General features: G+C 40.7%; 1 protein-coding gene across 2 annotated transcripts in view; it reads left to right on the top strand.

Moving 5' to 3' along the window:
- Nucleotides 1-13,342, top strand: part of LRMDA (leucine rich melanocyte differentiation associated) — a 1,038,561-nt gene extending 1,025,219 nt beyond the window's left edge. For both annotated transcript variants that reach the window (XM_045568897.1, XM_045568898.1), the window contains one exon: nucleotides 13,187-13,342. In XM_045568897.1, the coding sequence (XP_045424853.1) occupies nucleotides 13,187-13,266 (80 nt within the window). In that variant the 3' untranslated portion in view covers nucleotides 13,267-13,342. The remainder of the gene's footprint in view (nucleotides 1-13,186) is intronic.
- The last annotated feature ends 7,822 nt before the right edge of the window (nucleotides 13,343-21,164 follow it).

Raw genomic sequence — 21,164 nt, 5'->3', positions numbered from 1 at the left:
ATTGAAAGCTGTCATCATTATTGCAGTATCCTGGGCCATCTTCATAGTACCAAATCTCAGGTTGATTGATCAGTTGGTTACCAATTGATTAATAGGACTTCTTCTGTCCTGTTTCCCTCGTCTCAACTCACACCGCTTCATCCATAGCTGCCCAACCCTGGACAGAGACTTGAAGGGCTGACCTTATGGGAAAGGGAGTTGGCTTTGCCTGCTCCAGAAGAGTGGACGCTCATAGGCCATAATTCTAGAGATTCTAGAGGCCTCCATCTTCTAGGGATAATGGGTGGCTTTCCATCTTCCTTCTCCCCACCCCAGCTTCCATGCTTACTATGCATGGAAAATTCTGACTTATTTTGCCCTCTTCTTCCCTTTGTGGCTCTCCCCAATATTCGTGTAAACCAAATTTTAATTGCACAGCATTGTCGGAAGCCTACCAAAAGTTACATCACCTTCCTCGAGTCCTGAACCCCCTAGGAGAAGTCACGTGGGCTTTGAGACAGAAGAGAAACAGCTCACAAATCTCCCAGTGCCACACAGCACCCAATAGACAGAACTCACTCTCTGATCCAAAGCACAGTTTCTCCTTAGTCTGTTCACCCCCTCCGTTAGGAGTCTTTCTTCTCCTGAACTAACCACTGGCGCTCAGGGAGTCTAATATCCACAGAGTCTTGGCCCTCAATTACCGTAATGGCTTATAATGAGATTTTGGCCAAATAGCAGGTAGCAGGTTATTACTTCCTGCTCAGCGTGGGCAATGTCTACGGCTGTTAATTTGTGTTGCCGAATGTGGCTCAGAGCTGGGCATCAAACTGTCAGAGCCAGATGTATTCTATTAGGTGCGAGGCTCGCACTGGCCCATGGGCAATTTTTTTTTTCCAATATGGAAGGATGTTAACTCACCACAGGGTGAATCCTGACAAATTCAAGCCAGCCAAATAAAAGGGGTAGTATCCCAAGCCATCAAAGCAGTATGTTCCAGGGACAGATAACACCTGGTACCACCCACTGTCAGCAATCTCTCTCTAACCAGACCATTCCATTGCTAGATAAAAAAACACACCCCTCTTAATATTGCTGGAGAGACTCTGGTGCCTTCAATAAGTTTTAATGAGCCTGACCCTAATGAAGGCACTTATAATGTGCTCTGCTACTATTTACCTTGTCTTTATCTTGGGCAAAAAAAAATGTACATAGGTTCATATTGTTCTTATAAACTGCCTTTTGCTATTCTTACTTAACCTACAGTTTCTTGCATTGACATACATATACACACATACGTATATACATATGCATGCATACATATATACACACACTTTTTTTTCAAAGCTGGTTAGAGAATGGGGAGTTGAAGATTAGAAATAATGAAAATATTTTGGCATTTGGCAGCAGGATTAGCTAGTGTCCAAGAATTATGCTGTGCTTTCTGCACCAACAGACTTTTGGTTATTTTTTTGTAATGCAATGTAAGACTTCTTTCAGTTAGATCATATATCAGCAGATTCCTTTTGTTTTCCTTTTGGAGAAAGTAATTTAGGGTGTCCTGGAAGTAGGAAAGATTATAGTAGTATCAGTACAGGAAAAGTTTGTTTGGATTCTAACACAGGGCAGATGGAAGCTGGACTAATAGGCCCAAGAAAGTAAGGCCTTTTATCCAATCCTTGCAGGGTTTGCATTATGACAAACCCAGTTGTTACTGAGTCTGCTTAATTTTATTTGAGAGGTCCTTTTTTGCAGCTTGAAAATTTAAAAAAAAAAAAAAGTAACTTGTCTTTATTTTCAATGACTCTCTTGAGAAATTTCAGCCTGCAGAACCAGACAGAACTGTGGATGTTTTCCCCCCTTTTGATGTGAGCTCTCTAATAGGAACAGATCTGAAACCGAAAAGCAAATTTCTGCTTGAGAGCAAAGCCAAAATTCCCATTCAGACTCTGCAGGAGGACCCCCACTGCTCAGATTTGTTCATATAAGATTCTGTCAGTTTAGGGGGAGTCTAAAGACTTTCTGGGAAATTTTTCCTGCAAGTTTTTTGTTGTTGCTGTTACACTTTATACATCAAGGTTTCCAGGTTCAGTTCTATTCTACTTATCCAAAAAAACTCTTTTCTTCTCTTAATGTAATCCACACATCACTTAAATTTAAACTTGTATGTTTTTTATTTTATACAAAGAGCTGGAACAATCTTTTATTATGGTAATTTTTTATTTTTAAGTACCATTTGTTTACTCATTGCTGTTGGAGAAAAAATTAAACCTCCATTTTACCAAAACTGACCACACTAGGACTTTCGCTTAACCAGATTTTTATCTCTAAATTTGGATAGCCTTGATTTTACAAGAATAATACATATGTCAAGGAATTTGCTTTTTAATATGGAAAAGGGGGCCCCATTTAGGTTGTCCTAAACAGTGTTTCCCAAAGGTTCTTCCCCCAACATCAGCATCACCTGGGAACTTGCAAAAATGCAAATTCTTGGCCCCAACTCAGACCCACTAAATCAGAAATTCTGGGGGTGGGGTTTGGCTAGCTGTGTTTTAACAAGGCTTCTAGGTGATTCTGATGCACAGGCAAGTAGGAGAACCATTGTCCCGGGGCAAACCCATGCAGTTCTTCTACCTGTAAATGACCAGGGATGTATAGTGAATGTTGGATTCAGAACAAGTATCCTGAGGTCTTTTCATCTATTCCACAACAGCAACAACAAAAAATAACATATTGAATACCTACAATGTCCTAGGCGTCATAGTCCATGGGGGAGAAAATGTTGTCTTCGACCTTTTGGAACTCATAAACAGGAAAACCTAAGACCTTGAGAAATGGTCAGTCCGCAGCCTTCCCACCCCAGCCAAACTTCCTAACTGTATCATCTTCACTACAAATACTCAAAGAAATAATCAGTTGTGGTCACTATGATGTACCTAGTAAGACAATGAAATTGACTTTGGTTTTAGATAGTGTGTTCTCTGTGAGGAAAAACTCCAAAAGGTTTCTCGTTAACCATGAGTTAATGAGATAATTTAATTCATTACCTAGAGCCCAGAATTTCCCTAGCGCCTAGTCCATGGCATGACTGTTAGGGTAGGAAAGTGTAAGGGAAGACGGTGTGAGGGCCACTGCACACTCGCTTCCGCGACCACGCGAGAGGCCTCCCGCCTGGAATGGGAGCCACACCTGGGCTCAGCTCTGCTTTCCCTGCCCAGAAGGCCAGTAACTCCAATTTCTGTTTACCCCCTTGCCTGATTGAATCCACTTGTTTTCATCCCATCAAACTCTAAAATACCATTCCCTAGAATTTCATACCTTTATTGTTGTTTAAAAACATAACGCCATGTTGGAAATCTCTGGGAGCCCATGAACACCTCCTCCTCCTAAAGGGCAGTGGTCATTTGTCGATCCAGGCATGAAAACGGTCCCTTGTCCCAGGTGCCAGAGAGCAGTGATGGGGAGCAAATGAGGATCAGACAGCAGCTGGAATTATTAGTTTTATTTGAGTAGCTTCTGCCTCTCTTTTCTGATAGTCTGGACCAGGTATTCTGAGAGGGAAGACAATGGCTGGGCAGGTTTGAGACAGGGAGGGCCTTAAAAGGAAGTAGCTGTGATTTGTGTGTGTGTTGATCCATTTATTTTGTTTTTATGTTTTTTTTACTTTTTTGACTATCAAATGATGGCAAATCCACACCACTGGTTGGCTTTTTGTTTGTTTGTTTGGACTTCTCTTATGTGGTAAAAATGATCTTTTTCTCTAAGACATGGGGGAAATCTATCTTTGTTTATTAGTTTGAATGCCTGTTTACATTTATGCAGGGGATATGCAAAAATCCCCAATCCTTGAGCCTGGAAGATTAATTAGAGCAATTGGACGATAAAGAAAATCAGTCCCTGAAACTGAGGCAAGAAGAATCCAAAACACGGGGGAGCAGAGGGGGTGGCGTCTGGTGGCCCCATTCTCAGAAAGACTTCGGCACAGATTGAGCGAACATGACATATTGATCATTAAGGAACCTATAATTGGTGACCAAAAGCACAGGGTGGCTTTAATGGCCCTCCCTGAATAGTTGCTGTCATTTATTTAATTTTTTTAGAGAAAACTGCGGCTTTCCTAAATTCATGCTGCCCTCTAGTGGCGATGCCTCCGACTTCAGCTAGAAGGGTGGAAAGGTGAATGCAGAGAACGGTGGAATGGTGGAGGTGGTGGAAGGGTGGATTTCTTTCTTCCTTTCTTCCTTTCTTTCTTTCTTTTTCTTTTTTCTCTCCTGTCTGAAAGATTTCTGAGTTCCTCAGTCAAAAACCAAGGAAGAAATGCGAAGCCATAGCACTTGCCCACTGTCCGTTTTGACTGACAGCCTGCTTGACGTGGCATCCATCACTGAACCACACTGAAGGGCACTTCACGAACCTTACCTGGTTTGCATCCCCTCTCGGCATGCACTTTGGAATCCAGCCCATCTCACAGCCATTAAGCCCCACTTACATTACACACGTGGGAGAGAGGGGAAGCACTCACACCAAACTGGCCTCGCAGTGCAAGTTTCTCTCCATGGAAAAGTAGGTAAGAACGAACCGACGTCAGATTGGTGGTGATCTTTGAAGTTCTCAGGAGACCCCTGGTTCTTGGGAATAGAACTGAACGAATAAATAATGATTTTGAAAACTAAACTATAAAATCAAAACTTCTATTCCTGTCCTAAAGGCAGTGTCCTATAATTTAGAGACATTTATGGACTAGAAAGGTAGAGGTGTATGGGTTCCTGGTCTGGTTCTGTCACCCACAGGGAAGCCAACTGGAACCTCATTTTCCTCCCCTGTAAAATGAAGGACTTTACCTAAAAGCAGGATCTTTAAATTGTCTCCCAACTTGAGACTTCTTCAATATTGTTAAAGAAATACTTTAAAAGACAAGTTTAATATTCTGTATATAAGTTTACTAGGGAGCACAGCAAATAATACAGGTCATTGTAGGAGAGTGTGAACATATCAGTGTTTAGGAAGTCAAGAGTAAGAACTGTTTCTGGCTTCATCTTTGGCTAGGCCAAAAAAATTGTAACCTGAGAATAAAAAACAAAATTTGGATTGCTAATATGTAGCAGTTTATTTTTTTTGGGGGGGGGGGCAGGGGAGAATTGTTGGAGTAAGGAAATATTTACGATGGAGTTTGATCTTTTGTATATATAGTATGTTTCTGTTTGATTGCAATACAACATGTTTAGAGGTAAGAGCCAAGCATATTAGTGAAGCTCAAAAAAGGGAGGTAGTGAGCCCACCCTCAAACCTGAGATTCTTCCATGTCAGTTCCTGCTCACCCCTCAATACCCTCAATGCAAAAAAAAAAAAAAAAAAAAAAAAGCATTGACATCTGATCAAAAGCATGTTGACTGTCCTTTCCAGGATTCACATCATGGAAACATCTGCTGCCAGATAAGTTTTAATCTGTCAGCCTAATATTTCTTTGATGTGGAGAGGACTTTGCATGGTCCAGCCAGGTCTGGGTGGGGCCACAGCATCTGCACCCTGAGCGTGGGGTCCAGAGGCTCGAGATGGGACAGCAGAGCTTGTTACAGAGGATCCACTCAATGGTGCAGTTATTTCTCAGACTTTTCCGTTTCCCGCTAACAGATCGTGTGAGGGGAAAAACTTGCCCCATATTTTTTCTCCTCTCCTTCTTTTCCCACCTCCTTCTCAAATGACAAGCCTCACTTTGGCTGCCCTGGGAGCCCCGGGTGTGTTTTGCACAGGTTCCAGCGTGTCACACATCAATGTGCCTGCTCACTCTTGTGAGTATGTGTGCAGCCTCCCTGGCCTGGGAGTCTTGCGCTTTAGCTTTGCATGCCTGTCACCTCCAGCACAAATGTTGCCAAGATGCTTTCCCTACTGACTGCTTTCCTTCCCCTCCTTTTTCTTCCCTGCAAACATGCAGGGAATATGTCTTCTCGTGGTGGAAAGTTTAACTCCCCATCAGGCCTCACTGGACAGGTCTGCACATTGGAGCCAGATGCCCTCTTCTCAAAGGGACACGTTGCCACCACTTTCAGGATGTGGATGCGTCCTCACCCTTGAAGCGAGCCCATACTGGGAATTTTTTGCTTGGTGCTTGGTAGAAAGCAGCAATACACAACCCCACAATTTGGATCGTATCATGCACCCTGAGTATTTACCTTTGTCCTACATACTCTTTGTGCTAAGGAATGAACAAAAACTATCATTTGCTCTAATTTGTGATAAACAGTGCTGGTAGAAGTAATCAACCCCAAAGAAAAATGACAGCAATGAATCCTGCCCATAATGCAATTCATTATGGATGAAAAATGGACCAAAGATTTATATCTTGTTGGTACATTGAAAACCACAGAAATTCGTGGGGAGGAATTAGGCTTGGTAGAAATAATGAAAACAAAATAAAATTGAAATGAACTAAAGCTATACACAATAAAATTTGTTGACTAAACTTGAACAGAAGATTTCAGTCTTTCTGTCACCATTTAGATCTGCAAAATTTTTCTCAAGGAAATGGCACTTTGTAAAAATAAATGACTCTTGTGCAGATCTAGAAGATATCAGTAAAATTTGATGTTTGGCAAAAAGCTGATTGAGGAATTTAACCTTACTTTAAAAACTGCGTGAAAAACGATTGATCCCACTGAAAATAAATTTAGTAAAATAGGAATGAAAATGTTAAAAATAGAAATGGTTTAACTTTCCACTTAAAAATTGATTAAGGAATTAAATTGGCTAAATGGAGTTTGCTGTGAATAATTAATGCTTTCTCAAAGAAAAATTGCGAGGCTAGTTTACATGTTTATATTTATAAGCCTGAACACAAAGCATCCCTGAGATCCAAATGGCAGAATTCTCCATTGCATTGTCCACCAGCGCAAAACATCAGAGTCAGAGGAGCCAGACAGGAATACCCCTTGTGAGGTTGTTCTGTACAGTAAAGGAAAAATAGGAAGGAAGCATGGTTTGAGGTGGTCACTGTAGTATTTAGCAAGGACAATGTGCAGTGACCCTTTCCCCCATGGTGAAGAGGACAAGAGCCCTACCAAATGTTTCAGGGCTTAACAAACACTATGGCAGCCTCAATACCCCATTCCAACCCAAGATGCAGATGACAAACCAAGACACTTGTACAAAGTCATGCTCAGCTAGTTTGGGGCGGAAGTCTCACTTTCTCTTTGCCATCTCCACCCTCCCCTGGGTCAGAGGGAGAGCCATTCCTCATGTCATCTCCAATCTGAGGCGTCTCAGATGGGCAGAGGAAGGGGAAATATGTTGGGCGTGGAGGGAAGGTCTTTGTCCTCTTTCCACAAAAATTGCTCCCACGCAACTCCTTCCTGTAAGACCTTTTAAAGTCCCTCTTCTTTTCATTTTGTCTCAGTGTTTATGTGGCTTGCGCTGAAGGAGGAGGATGTGCTAGGAGCCTGTAATTTTGCAGGCTCTGCTAAATCCTGTGCGATATCCACAGCGGAGCTGATAGCACATCACACAGGCTGACCTCGGGGTATTGCTCCAGCCACTTCTCAAGATCATAAAACATGGGTGTTTATTCCTTTCCAGTTCTCAGTTTATTCACGGCCCGCACATAACAAAGACCAAGGAATGTGCTTTCTGGGGAATGTCCCTTTCCAGTGTATGATGTTTACAGCTCTTTAGGCTGGACGATAATGTTCCCTTCACTTCTCTCTTTCCAACCAGATACTGTGATTGCTTTGTTTTTGTGGGGGAAAAAGTGTTCAGCATAAAAACAACTATAGAATTTAAGAGTTAAGGCTGTTGCCCTCTGTTTCTCTATTCCCTGTTTTAATAAGGCAACTATTTAATCAGCATGTATTTTTAAAGCTTTTTAAACATCTGAAATCATACCAGAGGTTAAGATATGAGTGTTCAACAATTGAAATTCCTAACTTAGTGGATTCTGTTTAAATTTTATATACATAATAATTTTAATGGTATTAATTAATTTATTCAACAAATTTTGATTGACCACCTCCTCTGTATCAGTCCAGATGCTCCCCGACTTAGGATGGTTTGACCTATAATTTTTTTACTTTACAATGGTGCTAAATGGCTACATTCAGTAGAAACTGTATCCCATCATAAATCTAGGGACTTAAGACTTAGGATAGTTTCAGCTTACAATGTATTTTTGACATAAGACATTTTCAGCTCAGGGTGGGTTTATTGGGAGGTAGCCCCATCATTAAGTTGAGGAGCTTCTATACTGTTTTAGGCACTGGGTGTTAGAAATTGGGGAGGAGGGAGAATATTGCAGGGATGATGTGTTTATGGACATTTTTGAGTCCCATAGAAACATTGTTCTGGAGCCCACCTCAGTGGGCCCGAAGGACTCTCCTGATACCCTCTTCCTCCCTGTCACTGGGCCCATCCACCTCTTCACAAAACTATCATCACTTTTTGCAGAGGCCATAAGGGGTCTAGTTCCTTTCTTTCCTCATACAGGTTAGAGAACAGTTGTTCTATAGGGAACCCTCCATCCCTTGCCTGCGTCCCAGGGCTAATTGTAAGAGTGATCACCATAGGATCGAGATCTGTTTGTCATTACTCAGCCACACTTACAGATATTCATGATAATAGTATTTAACATAATGATCACTAAAATGATGATTACCAAAACTAACAATGATAATTAATACTTTAATTTCTTTGTTTTACAAATACAAACTTATTGGTCCAACCTGTACTCTAATATCAAATGTTTTTATATTTGTACATGCAGATTCTTTTTTTTTCCACTCCTAAAATATTAATGACAGACCATTTGTGCTGAGCTCTGAGGGTTAGGCCTTATTTCTGTTGAATATGGAATTATGAGACTGGGGCTATGTCGAAGCCAGTGGGGTGTAGGCTAGTTAGTGGTCAGTGCTTCTAGCTATATAAAATATAGGTTGCAGGAAGGTTAGGAGAAGCCCTTTCCTTGGGGATTTTGGGCTCCTCCAGAGCTTCTCTTCTGTCCAGGCTGTAATATGGGGATATGGGTTGGAAGAGTTTCAAGAGCTGACTTAGTCTAAATCAATTTTTTTTATTGACTGAATATTGGATTTGCCTCCTGCATCAGGCAATATTGAACCTCATGTCCTTATTTTCATAAGGGAAACATTTGAAAATACTAAATCACTTATTTCAGAATTAAAATAGACCTTTGAGATTATCTGGCTCCTTGCTCTCATTTTACAAATGGGGAAACCAGCCCAATGAGGGAAAGGGACAGGTATGTGGTCACACGACCGTTAAGGACAAGGCTGGATTTAAATGCAAGTCTTCCCCCACCTCCCCTTACTACACAGATGGTTGAACTGCAGCTGGAGGCGCGAAGCCGTCCAGGAGATCAGGGAATCTTGGAGACTGTGCTGGACTCAGACAGACACGTGGGGATGCAAGAACTCCCTTCCCTGCACACTCAGGGCTTCTCCCCCAGCAAAGTCTCTGGTACTGGCCCTGCCATCTCAGCCTTGCATCCAGGAAGAGAGGCTGATTCCCACTCCCTTAGGCAGCCCCAAGATCATAACTTAACCGCATAATTAGAACATCCAGTCCAGAGGGGGGAGGCATTGAAAAGATAAAGGACCTCTTTAAAACAGATTCTTCCCAATACATTTTTTTCATAATTATCACTTTAAGAGCTTATGGTGATGGGAAAGCTGGCTACTTAAGAAAAATTAGGAGGCTCATTTGGTAGGGAGAGGATTCCCCAGGGGACAGCACACTGTCATTTATCAGGGCCCCCAAAAAGAAACGCCACACAGACAACTGCACGTCGGCCTGATGCATGGCAAGCCCGCTTCACTTCTCATGGCCAGAGCCAGATATTTTAATTAAAAACACTGCATATGCCATTAAATGTGTTGTTCCCCCTCCAGTTCCAAGACAGTGTAGTTTGAGGAGATACAAACAAATGAATCCATTGCAGATGTGCAGGGAAAACCGTCGCCTACTGAGTCACAACCAGCGGGCTCCCAAATTCCAGCCTCAGAGCGCCTCCCTGTCAAAAACGTTCTTTGCAAGCAAACTGTTCCCTCTGTAATTTTCACAGTTTATGGCAGTTGCCACGGCGGGAGGAGGAGGGCCGTGGGGAGAGTGAGGGAGAGAGGCACACAATTCCACCTCACTTTATTTATGAGCAGAGCCTCTTATTTTACAAATAACCTTCATGATAAATAAAGTCCTGTGGCCACACACAGGACTGTGCTGGTTTGGGTGTGTGTGTTTGTCCTTGTTAATGTTTGTTTGTTTATTTTTGAACACGCAAGTCCCCTATGAGGAGTAATCACACCCCAACTCTGAGCTCTGGTAGGAGACACACAGAGGCAGTGCTTGCTTAATGTAAGCCATTGGGGACGACTGGAGTTTAAAACTTGTAGCCGATTCTCACTGGCCCTAGCCTGAGCACCTTTGTCCCCAGACTGAGGTTATCCTTGGGCCCCTCGAGCCCACCGCTCCGACAGAACCAGGCTGCCAGGAGCTTTACAGCCGCGGCGAGCTCCGTAATGATGTCTGGGGAGAAACGTTCTGCAGGAGCAGGCAGAGAAGGACCCCAAGTGATGGGGAGTGATGTCAGCTTTCGTTAGCATGGCAGACAGCGTTAGAATTTCCTTGGCATAATATGGCGCTGGTATCTCTGTCAGCATCTCTGTTTCCTGTCACCGCACACAATCCGGGACCTGTCTGCAGTCCTGACGGTGCCTTTTCAGATCAGGTTATTGCCAGCACAGAGACTAGCTCAGCGCCTCACCACACAGCCCCTTTGTTTGAAGTCTGCCCCTTTGTCATTAATGCACTTGATGTCTATTTAAATCTGACAGTGAATGCGGTATCTGTTTTCCCGTCAAGAGATCATTGACAATATTAATACCTCATGTCCTTGCCTCATTTTCCAAGCGCTGACACCTAGCCGCAGTCTCCTGCATCCATCAAACAGCCTTCTCTCACCAGGATGTCTATAAACATTCTTGCTTCCAGGCCCGAAGAAACAGGGTAGGCTTTAAAAGGGACTTTTATCAATGCCAACCAGAAACAAGGCCTGGGAATGTGGCTCAGAACACATCACAGCCCACGTTCCAGAAGCATCCAGTCTGTTTCCAGGATGGCACTCGCTGTCCAAGTTGCATCTAGGTGAGATCTGGAGTCGAAGTTTACTATGGAGAGAGGACGGAGCAAAGAAATCAAATCTCTGAGTGCACTAGAGATTTTACTGGAGAGAGTGCATGTATGGTGTGTGTGTGTTGGGGGGGGTATGTGTCTGCCTTTCATTCTTTTACTCAAGAGAAAGACTGTGTTCTTTATGCTATATGACAACCCTATCCATTTCTTTTTATTAAAAGTCATGCTGTCCTGGTGCTGTAGAAAGAAACTAGCATCCCTCGGCCCCATCCTTCCAGATTCTTGAGCGAGTGTTTGTTCGAATCAATTATGTTTAAGGAAGACCCCTGTGGATATTCTGTCACATCTGAGGCACTCTCACACAGGCCTAGACCGGATGCTGTTCCTGGGGCAGAGCCTCACCGGCCACGCCCACAGACCACCAGGATCCTGGCATTGGTGACAATATTAATGCAACACTGGTTGCTACGTAATTCACCACAATAAAGGAAACAGCTCAGTGCCAACAACCAAAAGAATAATGTGGACCCCAAGAAGGGTCTCAGTGAGGTTTCATCCAGGCTCAATGTTTCCAGGCACTAGACCAATACTGAAAACCAGAGATTGGGGATTGGGGGCCAAGGAGAAAATATGACCAAGGAGGAGGAATGAGCCACAGTAAACTTGCTCATAGGAACATGACAGGAAATAGAAGTAATGAGAGTGAGCCCAAGGCCAGTTTTGAGGCCATGGAACGATGTCACCCTCTCCTTATTGCCAACTCGAAGATATTCTGTGACCCCAGCAATTTCCAACTTTGTTCCAAGCCATCCAAACCAGAGAGTATCTGCCCTGCCCTTAAAAGTTTCTAAGAGCCATTATAATCCTTACTTAAGAGAAAAGTTTAAAGTTTTGTAGTGGAGGAACATCTCTTTTATAGTTGCAAAAATATTTACTACTTAGAACTTCTGATGTGAAGAAACTGGCTAATTTCAAGTGCTAATTTATCCAAAATCAACAAAAAATGGGGTTTGTTGGTTTCACACTATCAAACTGATAGAAAAGAATAATCATGCATCTAGGTAACTCTTTTCAAAAGCAGGTTTGTGGCTCAGGAATTTGTTTTATGGACATTTCCTTTCTTTGTTTTTTCTATTGGTGTACACTTCAGAGACTCAAGTCCTATTAGTTCTAAGACAACTCTGTAACTGAATTTAAGGTTGGTTTTTCTAAAATTAGAAAGAAAAAAACAAGGTGGCAAAAAGCAACTGATTTTTTACCTTCATAATCCTGCAGAGCTTTCACAATAACTATGGCAGGTGATTTCTTATGGGTATTTATAATAGAATAAATAATGAGTTGATTAAAAAGTTCGACCCTATTCTAGGTGCATTTTTCATAGTTAAGTCTCCTGCAATCCCCTTGAATGGGAGGGAGAGCTTTATATGTAGCCACAAAATTACTTAAAATAAAACTGAAGATGAAAATCAAATGCACTGCAAGCTGAGAAGAGAGTTCAGGATGCCTATGAGAAGCTATTTAATGTTGGAGGCTCCTATTTCTTTCCATGTGGTATTTTGTCAATACCACCTCTCGTCCTTAATCATCCAGTATGTGCTTGATGCCTCCCAGGATTTGGAAGATTCTTTCTGGAAGTTAACAATATTGATTCATGAATAAAGGACTTCAAAATAGTCACTTTCTGGGAAGATTGTTTTACATCTTTTGCTTGGGCTGGGTCCATCTTTAAACTCTTAGTTTTCTTAGAAACTCTACTAAGGGAATCTGGGGTGAGGAAAGGCTTCTTCTGCTATATTCTGGGAGTAACTGGCCAAATTAGAAAAGTCCCTAAAATGTGGAAGAGAGGTCATGCAGTAAACATGATATTCCTAGGAACTTGTACTTGGTAATGATATTTGATTTGAATGTCAACTTTGAGGACAAGAAGGGAAGGTGGGGTCTTTCCCTTCTGGGACTTAATTCATTTTCAGCTGCCCATTGGATCTTTGATTGCATTGCATGTCTGTTTTGCAACACCTGTGTTTTCCTGCTACACAATTTGTGTCACCTGTAATGATGTGTTTATTTTTATTTGCAGGTGTCCTCGGGAAGTGTCACTATGTTTACCATGGAAAAAACTCGGAGGGCAACAGGTTTATCCGAGATGACCAGCTCTGAAGCCAAGTTCTGTATGTTTTAGCCAATTTCATGAAAGTAAAAGAAAAAGGGAAATCAAAAATAAAGAAAACAAAGAGGAAAAAAATAATGGGCCACATTGCATCTCTTTGGGAAGGATATGACTTCAGCTTTTGGTACCTTCTGCTGACTTTGCCAGGCCTGTCAAGATCATCCTTTTGCCTTCAAGTGAGTGGTCACATAGAGATTGACATGATTGCCCTTAAGCAGGTCTCATCCACCAGGGTGACAGACAGCGGCGGCGAAGCACCAGGGCTGACAGCATGAACACCATGATAGATTGCCTGGTCCCTGCACTGCTCACAGGGGAGCAGAGGTCACACCTGGGGCCTCCCTGGGCATGCTCAGTGGCCGCAGTCAAGTGAGGGAGACTATCTTCAGCTTGCCTATTGAATCGAGATCCCTCTGATATCATTGTGTTGTGGGCTTATTTTTAGTGAAATAGTCACAGTTTAGAGGAAGGCCACCTTCCCTTATTCCCCTTCAATCAGAACATTTTATTTTTCTTGAAATATATTTAATTTTTATTGGCTATATATTAGTACAAAATATAGATGTACCAAATTTTTTTCAACCTCACTTCTATTGTTTTATTTCTTTTTAAAATTTCAAAATATTGTCAGGATACAAATGTGTTTGGTTGCATGTATCAATTCTGTCATGCTCGAATCAGAGTTATAAGTGTGCCCATCACCCAGATAGTGTTCATTGTACCTCTTAGGTAGGTTTTCATCCATCCCCTCCTCCCCCCACGGCCCTGAACCTTGTATATTTTACATATACATAGTTCCCCCTTCTGCCCACCTTCATCCTTTAACACCAACTTTATCACATGTGATGCATTTCAGTTTGCAGGTTTTTTGGAGAACAGAAAGTATAACTTCTCAGCCAGATCGTACTTTGATGGCTGGCTTCATGTTGTTACAATCCCTGTATTGGAATAAACAGCTTTCCCTAAACTACTGACTAGAAAAGCACAGACCTTATGCTGTTCCATTCATTTCTAAATCTAATTCTTGCCCCAAAATGCAATGCAGCATAAGGCACACCTCCTAGCATGTGGGTTTAGTTGCACTGGGGACTCTTACTCATTTATTTATTTTTTTAACTATACACACTTCCAGCTATGCATATGGTCATATTTGTGATCAGGGCTGGTTTGCTCCTTTGGGTGCTATTTAGAGGTAGTGAGGTGATGAAAGGTAAATTGATAGGTCAGGGCATTAGAAAGCAAAATGAAGACTATAGAAAACATCCAGCAGACCAGATAGTTTTTATACAAGGCACAAACCTTTGGGGTTTCGCATCTTTCTTGGGACCTCTCAGAAATTCAATCCATATCTTGTGAGATGGTGCTATGTCTTTGTGCATTCTTGGCTGTATTCTAGCACTAGCATCACAAGGAAAATAAGTGTGATCATGCTAGTTGGGTACTGTAATTTCACTTAACTTACTGGTACACCAGCCAAATCACTCTAGAAGATATTTGAAAGGCCAATTCTCTTGACACAATAGCATTTATTTTTTGCTGCTTCTATTTAGACCAGGTGCTCATTGTCCTCCCCATATTAGGTCAATGTGATGACAGCAAAGCCTAAAAGAGAATCCTCCCAAATTATAGTACCAGGTGACTAGGGAGTTGCTGTTGTAAAAGTCTTTGGGGTCTCAGGATCCCTGAGCTGCCCGAGAAGAACCTACTTTCTCAGCTCTAGTCCCTTTACATAGCCTCTGGCCTACTGAGTCAACAGGGGCCTTGAATGACAGTATTGAGGCTGGCAGTAGTCCTGCTTGTAGATTATGCAACCTTCGCTAATCAGTTATTTAGACAAGTTAACATTAAAATCTTCAAGACTGTTAATAATTAGAGAATGTTGAATGTGTGCCTTCATTGTTCCAATCCATTAATTACTGGAGTTGAGTACCTTTTCTCTGTTAGATCTACCAAACAGCACTGGGATAATGCTTTAAATTAGCTGCATTAGGTCCCACCCCGAGTCTTTGTTTAGAAGCATCAACACATGTTTTCTCCATGGCATGTTATGGGCATTCCAAGTTCTGTGCAAGGGCAGCTAGACTAGTCTGATGTCATATCCAATCTAGCGGCACATATATCTTTGTCTTTATAAAAGGCTTTAACCCTGCCTCAAACAATAAAAAAGCACTTGTGAACTGACCACAGAATTTTTCCATCTTTATTTTTCTTACTTGTTTACTTTTCTTAATGTCAGAACCATTTGTATCATGCGCAGGAATGTCTCCCTCAATGCGAGTTTTGGAGGCAAAAAATATTTTTGGAGTGAGTTATTGACCACATTGTTTCCCTCTCCTTGGGTTGTTTATTTTCTTCCAAAATGGTGTAATAACTTTAATTAAGATTAGCTTTAATTATAATTTACGTAAAGGCCATCACTACGGCATATTCATCTTATTGATAGAATTACAGTGAGTTTTTGTTTCTCTTAAGAAGGGATAATGATAATGAATTCGTGTTGGGTTGCTTACAGTTCTGCTGTTTGTTAAGCAAGATTTGCTATGCTTGAGCTAGGCCTCGGTCTGAATTGCCAGAGGAGGAAGCCATGTTGCATGTTTATCTTAAATCTGTAGGAATTTCCCAAACCTTGTTTTTCAAAGTAGAGAATTAGAAAGTAATAAATTCAATCAAAGCCCAGACAGGTTTCATACCCCCTTTACCCTTTGGTTTTTCTTCCTTTTATCCTATTCCACTGAGCTCATTCTTTGGGGGTCATGGTGCCTCATGTCCCTGCCTCGCCTCCCCCCGGATGCTGATCTGATGGAGAGACTTCTACAGCACAAGGCCATCCTGCAGTCCTCTGTCGCCTCAGCAACGTCAGGGCGACTGTCTCTTTCCTAAGTAACATAATTTTATAGAACAATTTGTTCCTTTGGGAATAATGTTTTAGATTGTGGGGAATCCTATTAAAAGTACAACTATTGCAATCATTTGCTTTTACTTTTACCAGCCTTGCTCATAAACCCTCCATCTGTTTGTTGCTTTAAATAGAAGCACATTATAAGAGATTATCACTTGATCAGGCTGCATGTCTGAGTGTTGTGTGTTTTCACATATTCATGTATACTAAGAAATAAAAGAAAGCAAACCACAGACTATAGATGAAAGGATTTTTCATTTGTGTGTGTGTGTGTGTGTGTGCATGTGTGTTTCCCGCAGAGATGTATCTTGCACATTTTCAAGGGAAAATGTCTTTCTTGCTGCATCTAAGAAATAACCTGGCTGTCTTTCTTTTCTTTGTTAATATGCAGATCAAAAAACAATCCACAGGGCTCTTTTCATCAAAATAATAACAGTGTTCAGTACTTGCTACTCACAAGGGCAGCCTAAATCAGATCTGTGTTGCTGCCTAATGCCCGGGGTGAACACACCCAGTGCCCATTGAGACTTTTCCACATTGTCCATCCATTGCAGCTGATCTAACGTGACCTTTTACCACCTACTTCTTCCAGTTCTGTTTCCAAGAAGAAGGCTTCACTGAAGAAGGGTCTTATTATCACTTGATTCTGGTCTTTCTAACTTGTTCAAATACCATGCAGTAAACTATGTGTAAGCACTGGAAAGAGAAATGGGACCAGAGCAGCACAAAGCATGTTGGTTACTTGTTTGTGTATCAGCCCTTGATGCAGAGCTCTGTGCCACTCCGAATGCATCGGCAACCACTTAAGGGATCTGAAGAACATTAAATAGGATAAAAGGAAGAAAGACCAACACAGCCACCTGTCCAAAAATATTATCTTCCTACTTTACCTGAAATTTCTCAGCATTCGAAGTACCCCTTTGGGTAATTATGACCCTAAATGTTAATTTGTCACTTTGGGGGTGGGGTAGGTAAAAAGTTATGCTATTTGTGACTATTGCTAAATTAGTATATGCTAATTTTTCTAAAGTAGTGTGAAATGTGGTATGGAAAACAAGCAACCTAGGACAGGGGAGTTTTGCTAAGAAATAGATGGGGAAATTCTAAGTATGGAACGTGTATGGGGGAGAGTTGCTAGAGTAGTAGGGACGATATAAATGGCAACAAGTGGGATTATGCCAAGGGAGAGCATGAAGCAGAATTAAAATGTGGAATCTTAGTGGATGGGGATAAATTGGGAGCTCAGGAGATAATGAGAAGGGAAGGGAAAAGATAGTTTTCCGCCAATTAAAAGGTTTGTTGATGTTCAGCATTTTAAAGTGATGTTTAGGAATATTTTCTCCTCAAAATGAAATTGTCTTTTTTAATATTACATGAGTGCCACCACTTACTAATGCTTTACAAGTTTCTCTGCCCAAGACAGTTAAACAGTGTGGAAAAGATGGATTGCTAAGCACTGTGGGAATAAATGATCACGTGCAGGGTGGCTGCAGATGCACAAAGATGATGCTGGCCTGTGTCTCATATTCCACAAAAACTTGCATCCTAAGGTAAGCTCCCCAGCTTCCAAACTGGCTAAAAGATAAGAAGCAAACTTAACTAGCAGTAATAGCAAAGAAAGAGAACAGCTTCATGTTCATGCCAAGACTTCATGTATTCATTAATTTTGGAGGTAATGGGCACCTTGACAAGATAACATGAAAAACAAAGATATTTAAGGAAAAAGATGAATGCCTCTATCTGAGGCCAAAGATGCCGGCAATGGAATTGGGCCATCCCTAGTGTACAGGCAGCAAATGGTAACTCAGCTCATAGGAGGTGTGAATCTGAGTTCAAATGGATTAACTTGAATTAACATGCAGAATATTCTGGAAATAATGTTTATGTTTTGTCACATCAATTACTTTAAATCAACTTTCCTTCTTCATATTGTAATAATTCCCTCAACCTTAGGAATGAATTTGAAAAGCCCTGGGGATAATTTCATTTAGACACTAACTTTTCAGATTGAGTATTTATGAGAGGGGCAAAGCCCTTGTAGTGGGCTTAACCACAATATTTAGACTATTCTAGTTATGGAGTATCAAAATAAGTAAAAATTAATATGTATTATTTATTCATAAAGGTTAAATTAATAAATCCTAGCTTAAATAATAATAATTAAATGCTACTATAAAAGAAATTCCACTTGAAGCGGGATATAAATGAATTTAATACCCAGACAGGGTGTGGTATTTTCATTTTTATATTAATACTATTTAACTTCATATTTTATTTTTAAAAAAGTACTCTTTCACCCTGCATTTAAAGTGTTCCAGGCTATGATTATGACAGAAACAGCTTTTGTGGGCATAATATAACTTAATTAAAACAGTAACAGTGACAGATAAAAATTCTAGAAATTTTTAACTAATTACTTGGCTCATGAGAAAAAGAGAATGTGTGTGTGTGTATATGAGCAGAGAATTCCTATTACTGAGATTATAAATAATTTTCTAAATTTTCCATGGACTCCAAAATAAGTTAGCACTTACTTCTGTTACCATTTTACATAGCAAAATGCATCTATTTCATGACAAATTGATTATAGTCTACTTTGTGCTTTCTTTTCATATGGATTGCTGATCTACATTTTATGATGTAGATCACAGAATGCTCAGACCCTGGGGCAACAGAGTCATGATGGTTTTTGTTTTCCCCTTCTAGAAGACCTTTTAAAACTAATTTGAACACAAATTAGGATCATCATTCAACATAGAGCCATTTTGTTTCAATTAAGAGATATCTTTGATACCCAGAGAAAAATAGGTTCATGAGTTATCTCAGAAAGTTACTATGTAAAGCCAAGTTTCATTCATAGACTATCCATATTTCTCTATTTGTTTGCATTCATTCCCAATTTAGAAACTATACATATTGCCCTATTTTTTGCATTCATTTCCCATTTATAGACTGTCCATATTTCCTTATTTGCATACAAAGGCTGTCGTCCTCCAAATAACTACATTTTTTACAGATCTATAGCATAGAATCCACATTCTGTAGCCAAATTGACTGCATTGCTCATACCCAATGAATATTGAATACCTCCAAATGGAATACTTAACTCCCCTCCCCTTTTTAAGAATTTTATTTGGTATGCCCATTCAGAATGATCCATTTTCAAATGGTCAACACCTTCCTTGAAGGTCTAAGAATGTATGATGATAATGATGATGAAGGTTACTATCATCAGAAAAGGGTCAGTGTAGATACTTTGACAAAGTAGGTTTAACCATTGCTCAGAAAATTACATTTAACTAGAAAAATTAGAATCTCAACTCTAATTTATTAGGTAAGGCTTATAGATTTATACTTATGAATATTTGTATGTTAATATAGATAAAGGATATTAGCTTATCAAATATTAAAATGGATTTTGCAACTCTCTTGGCTAGTTTGGTCTATGGACATCTTTAGTGGGCAATATTAGTACTGTCTGCTCTGATTCATTCATGCAAATACATGCACATATACATACTATAAACACATAAATAATTTTTACTAGAATTATTTTGTAATATCCACATTCAACTTAGCACCACAACTGTCATTTTATTAAAATGTGGTGATTAAGAAACTGCTAGTAGCCAGGCACAGTGGCTAACGCCTGTAATCCTAAAACTCTGGGAGGCCGAGGAAGGAGGACTGCTTGAGCTCAGGACTTTGAGACCACCCTGAGCAAGAGTGAGATCCCATCTCTACTTAAAAAAAAAAATAGAAAAATTAGCCAGTTGTCATGGTATGCACCTGTAGTCCCAGCTACTTGGGTGGCTGAGGCAGGAGGATTGCTTGAGCCCAGGAGTTTGAGGTTGTAGTGAGCTACAATGATGCCACTGCACTCTATCCAGGTGACAGAAGCAGACTCTGTCTCAAAAAAAAGGAAGGAAGGGAAGCGGAGGGAAGGAGGAAGGAGAAGGAAAGGAAAGGAACTACTAGTAGTAGAAGTATATGCTGCTATTATAGAAGTATCTATATGCCAATAGTATATATATGGAAGACTCTTAAGAATGCAAAGTGGCTCTAACTAAATAACTCTAACATTTGCTTTTATTTCTGATTAATTTCTACCACTATTGGGTCACTGATTTCTGTAGAAATATTTTCCAAATAATTCTGTGGTCCAGGCTGTTCTTTCTGGTTTTGAAACTGTCGTTAAAGCTATGCTAATTCATGCCCATAAGTGCATGAATGGATGCTAAATTAATGCACTCATTCCATAAATATTTATTGGGCACCTTTATTATGCTAGAAAATTACAAATACAAGGGGAAGAAGAGGATGCCCCACTTTTGGAAAACTTCTTTCTGGAGTAGACTGATATGTACACAAATAATTATTACATGCTATGATATAGGTACCAAATTAGAAATTGCACTAAAGACCTTCATGAATTAAGGCAGCAGAAATGATGGTGGGAAGTTAATTCCAATGTAACGTAATCCAACCATGTCTCCAGGTAACATCTTGATCCAAGCCACCATCATTTCCTAACCTGGATCATTGAGTATAGCTACCTCCTTACCAGTTTCCTGATTCTACTTTTGCCTTCTTATAGAAAAGCCAGTGCAACCTCTAAAAATGCTAAGTCACATCTTGTAGTTCTCCTACCCATTTCCCATTAGTGGTCTCCAATCTCATCTGAAGTAAAAATCAGAATCCTTCCAAGACTCTACATGGTCCTACATAATCTGTTCTAGAAAAATCAGTGACCCAATAGCCGTGAGAGTGAAATAGAAATAAATGCAAATATCATGCCCTACTGCTCTCCCCTCTCTGCTCCAGGCACATTGGCACACAAAGCACACTGCCGTTCTGGGATGTGCACTTTCTGTTCCCTCTGCCTGTAACGTTCTCCCCTGAGACAGCCCCCATAAGTGTCACTTCAGTTCATCCAGGTCTTTGCTCAGATGCAACCTCATTAGAGGCCTTCTTGGACCACCGTTTCTA

This window comes from Lemur catta, chromosome 14 (assembly GCF_020740605.2).
Source record: "Lemur catta isolate mLemCat1 chromosome 14, mLemCat1.pri, whole genome shotgun sequence".
In the NCBI taxonomy this organism is placed as follows: domain Eukaryota; kingdom Metazoa; phylum Chordata; class Mammalia; order Primates; family Lemuridae; genus Lemur; species Lemur catta.
Note: the sequence above shows the minus strand (reverse complement) of the source record. Positions and strands in the feature narration are given on the sequence as shown.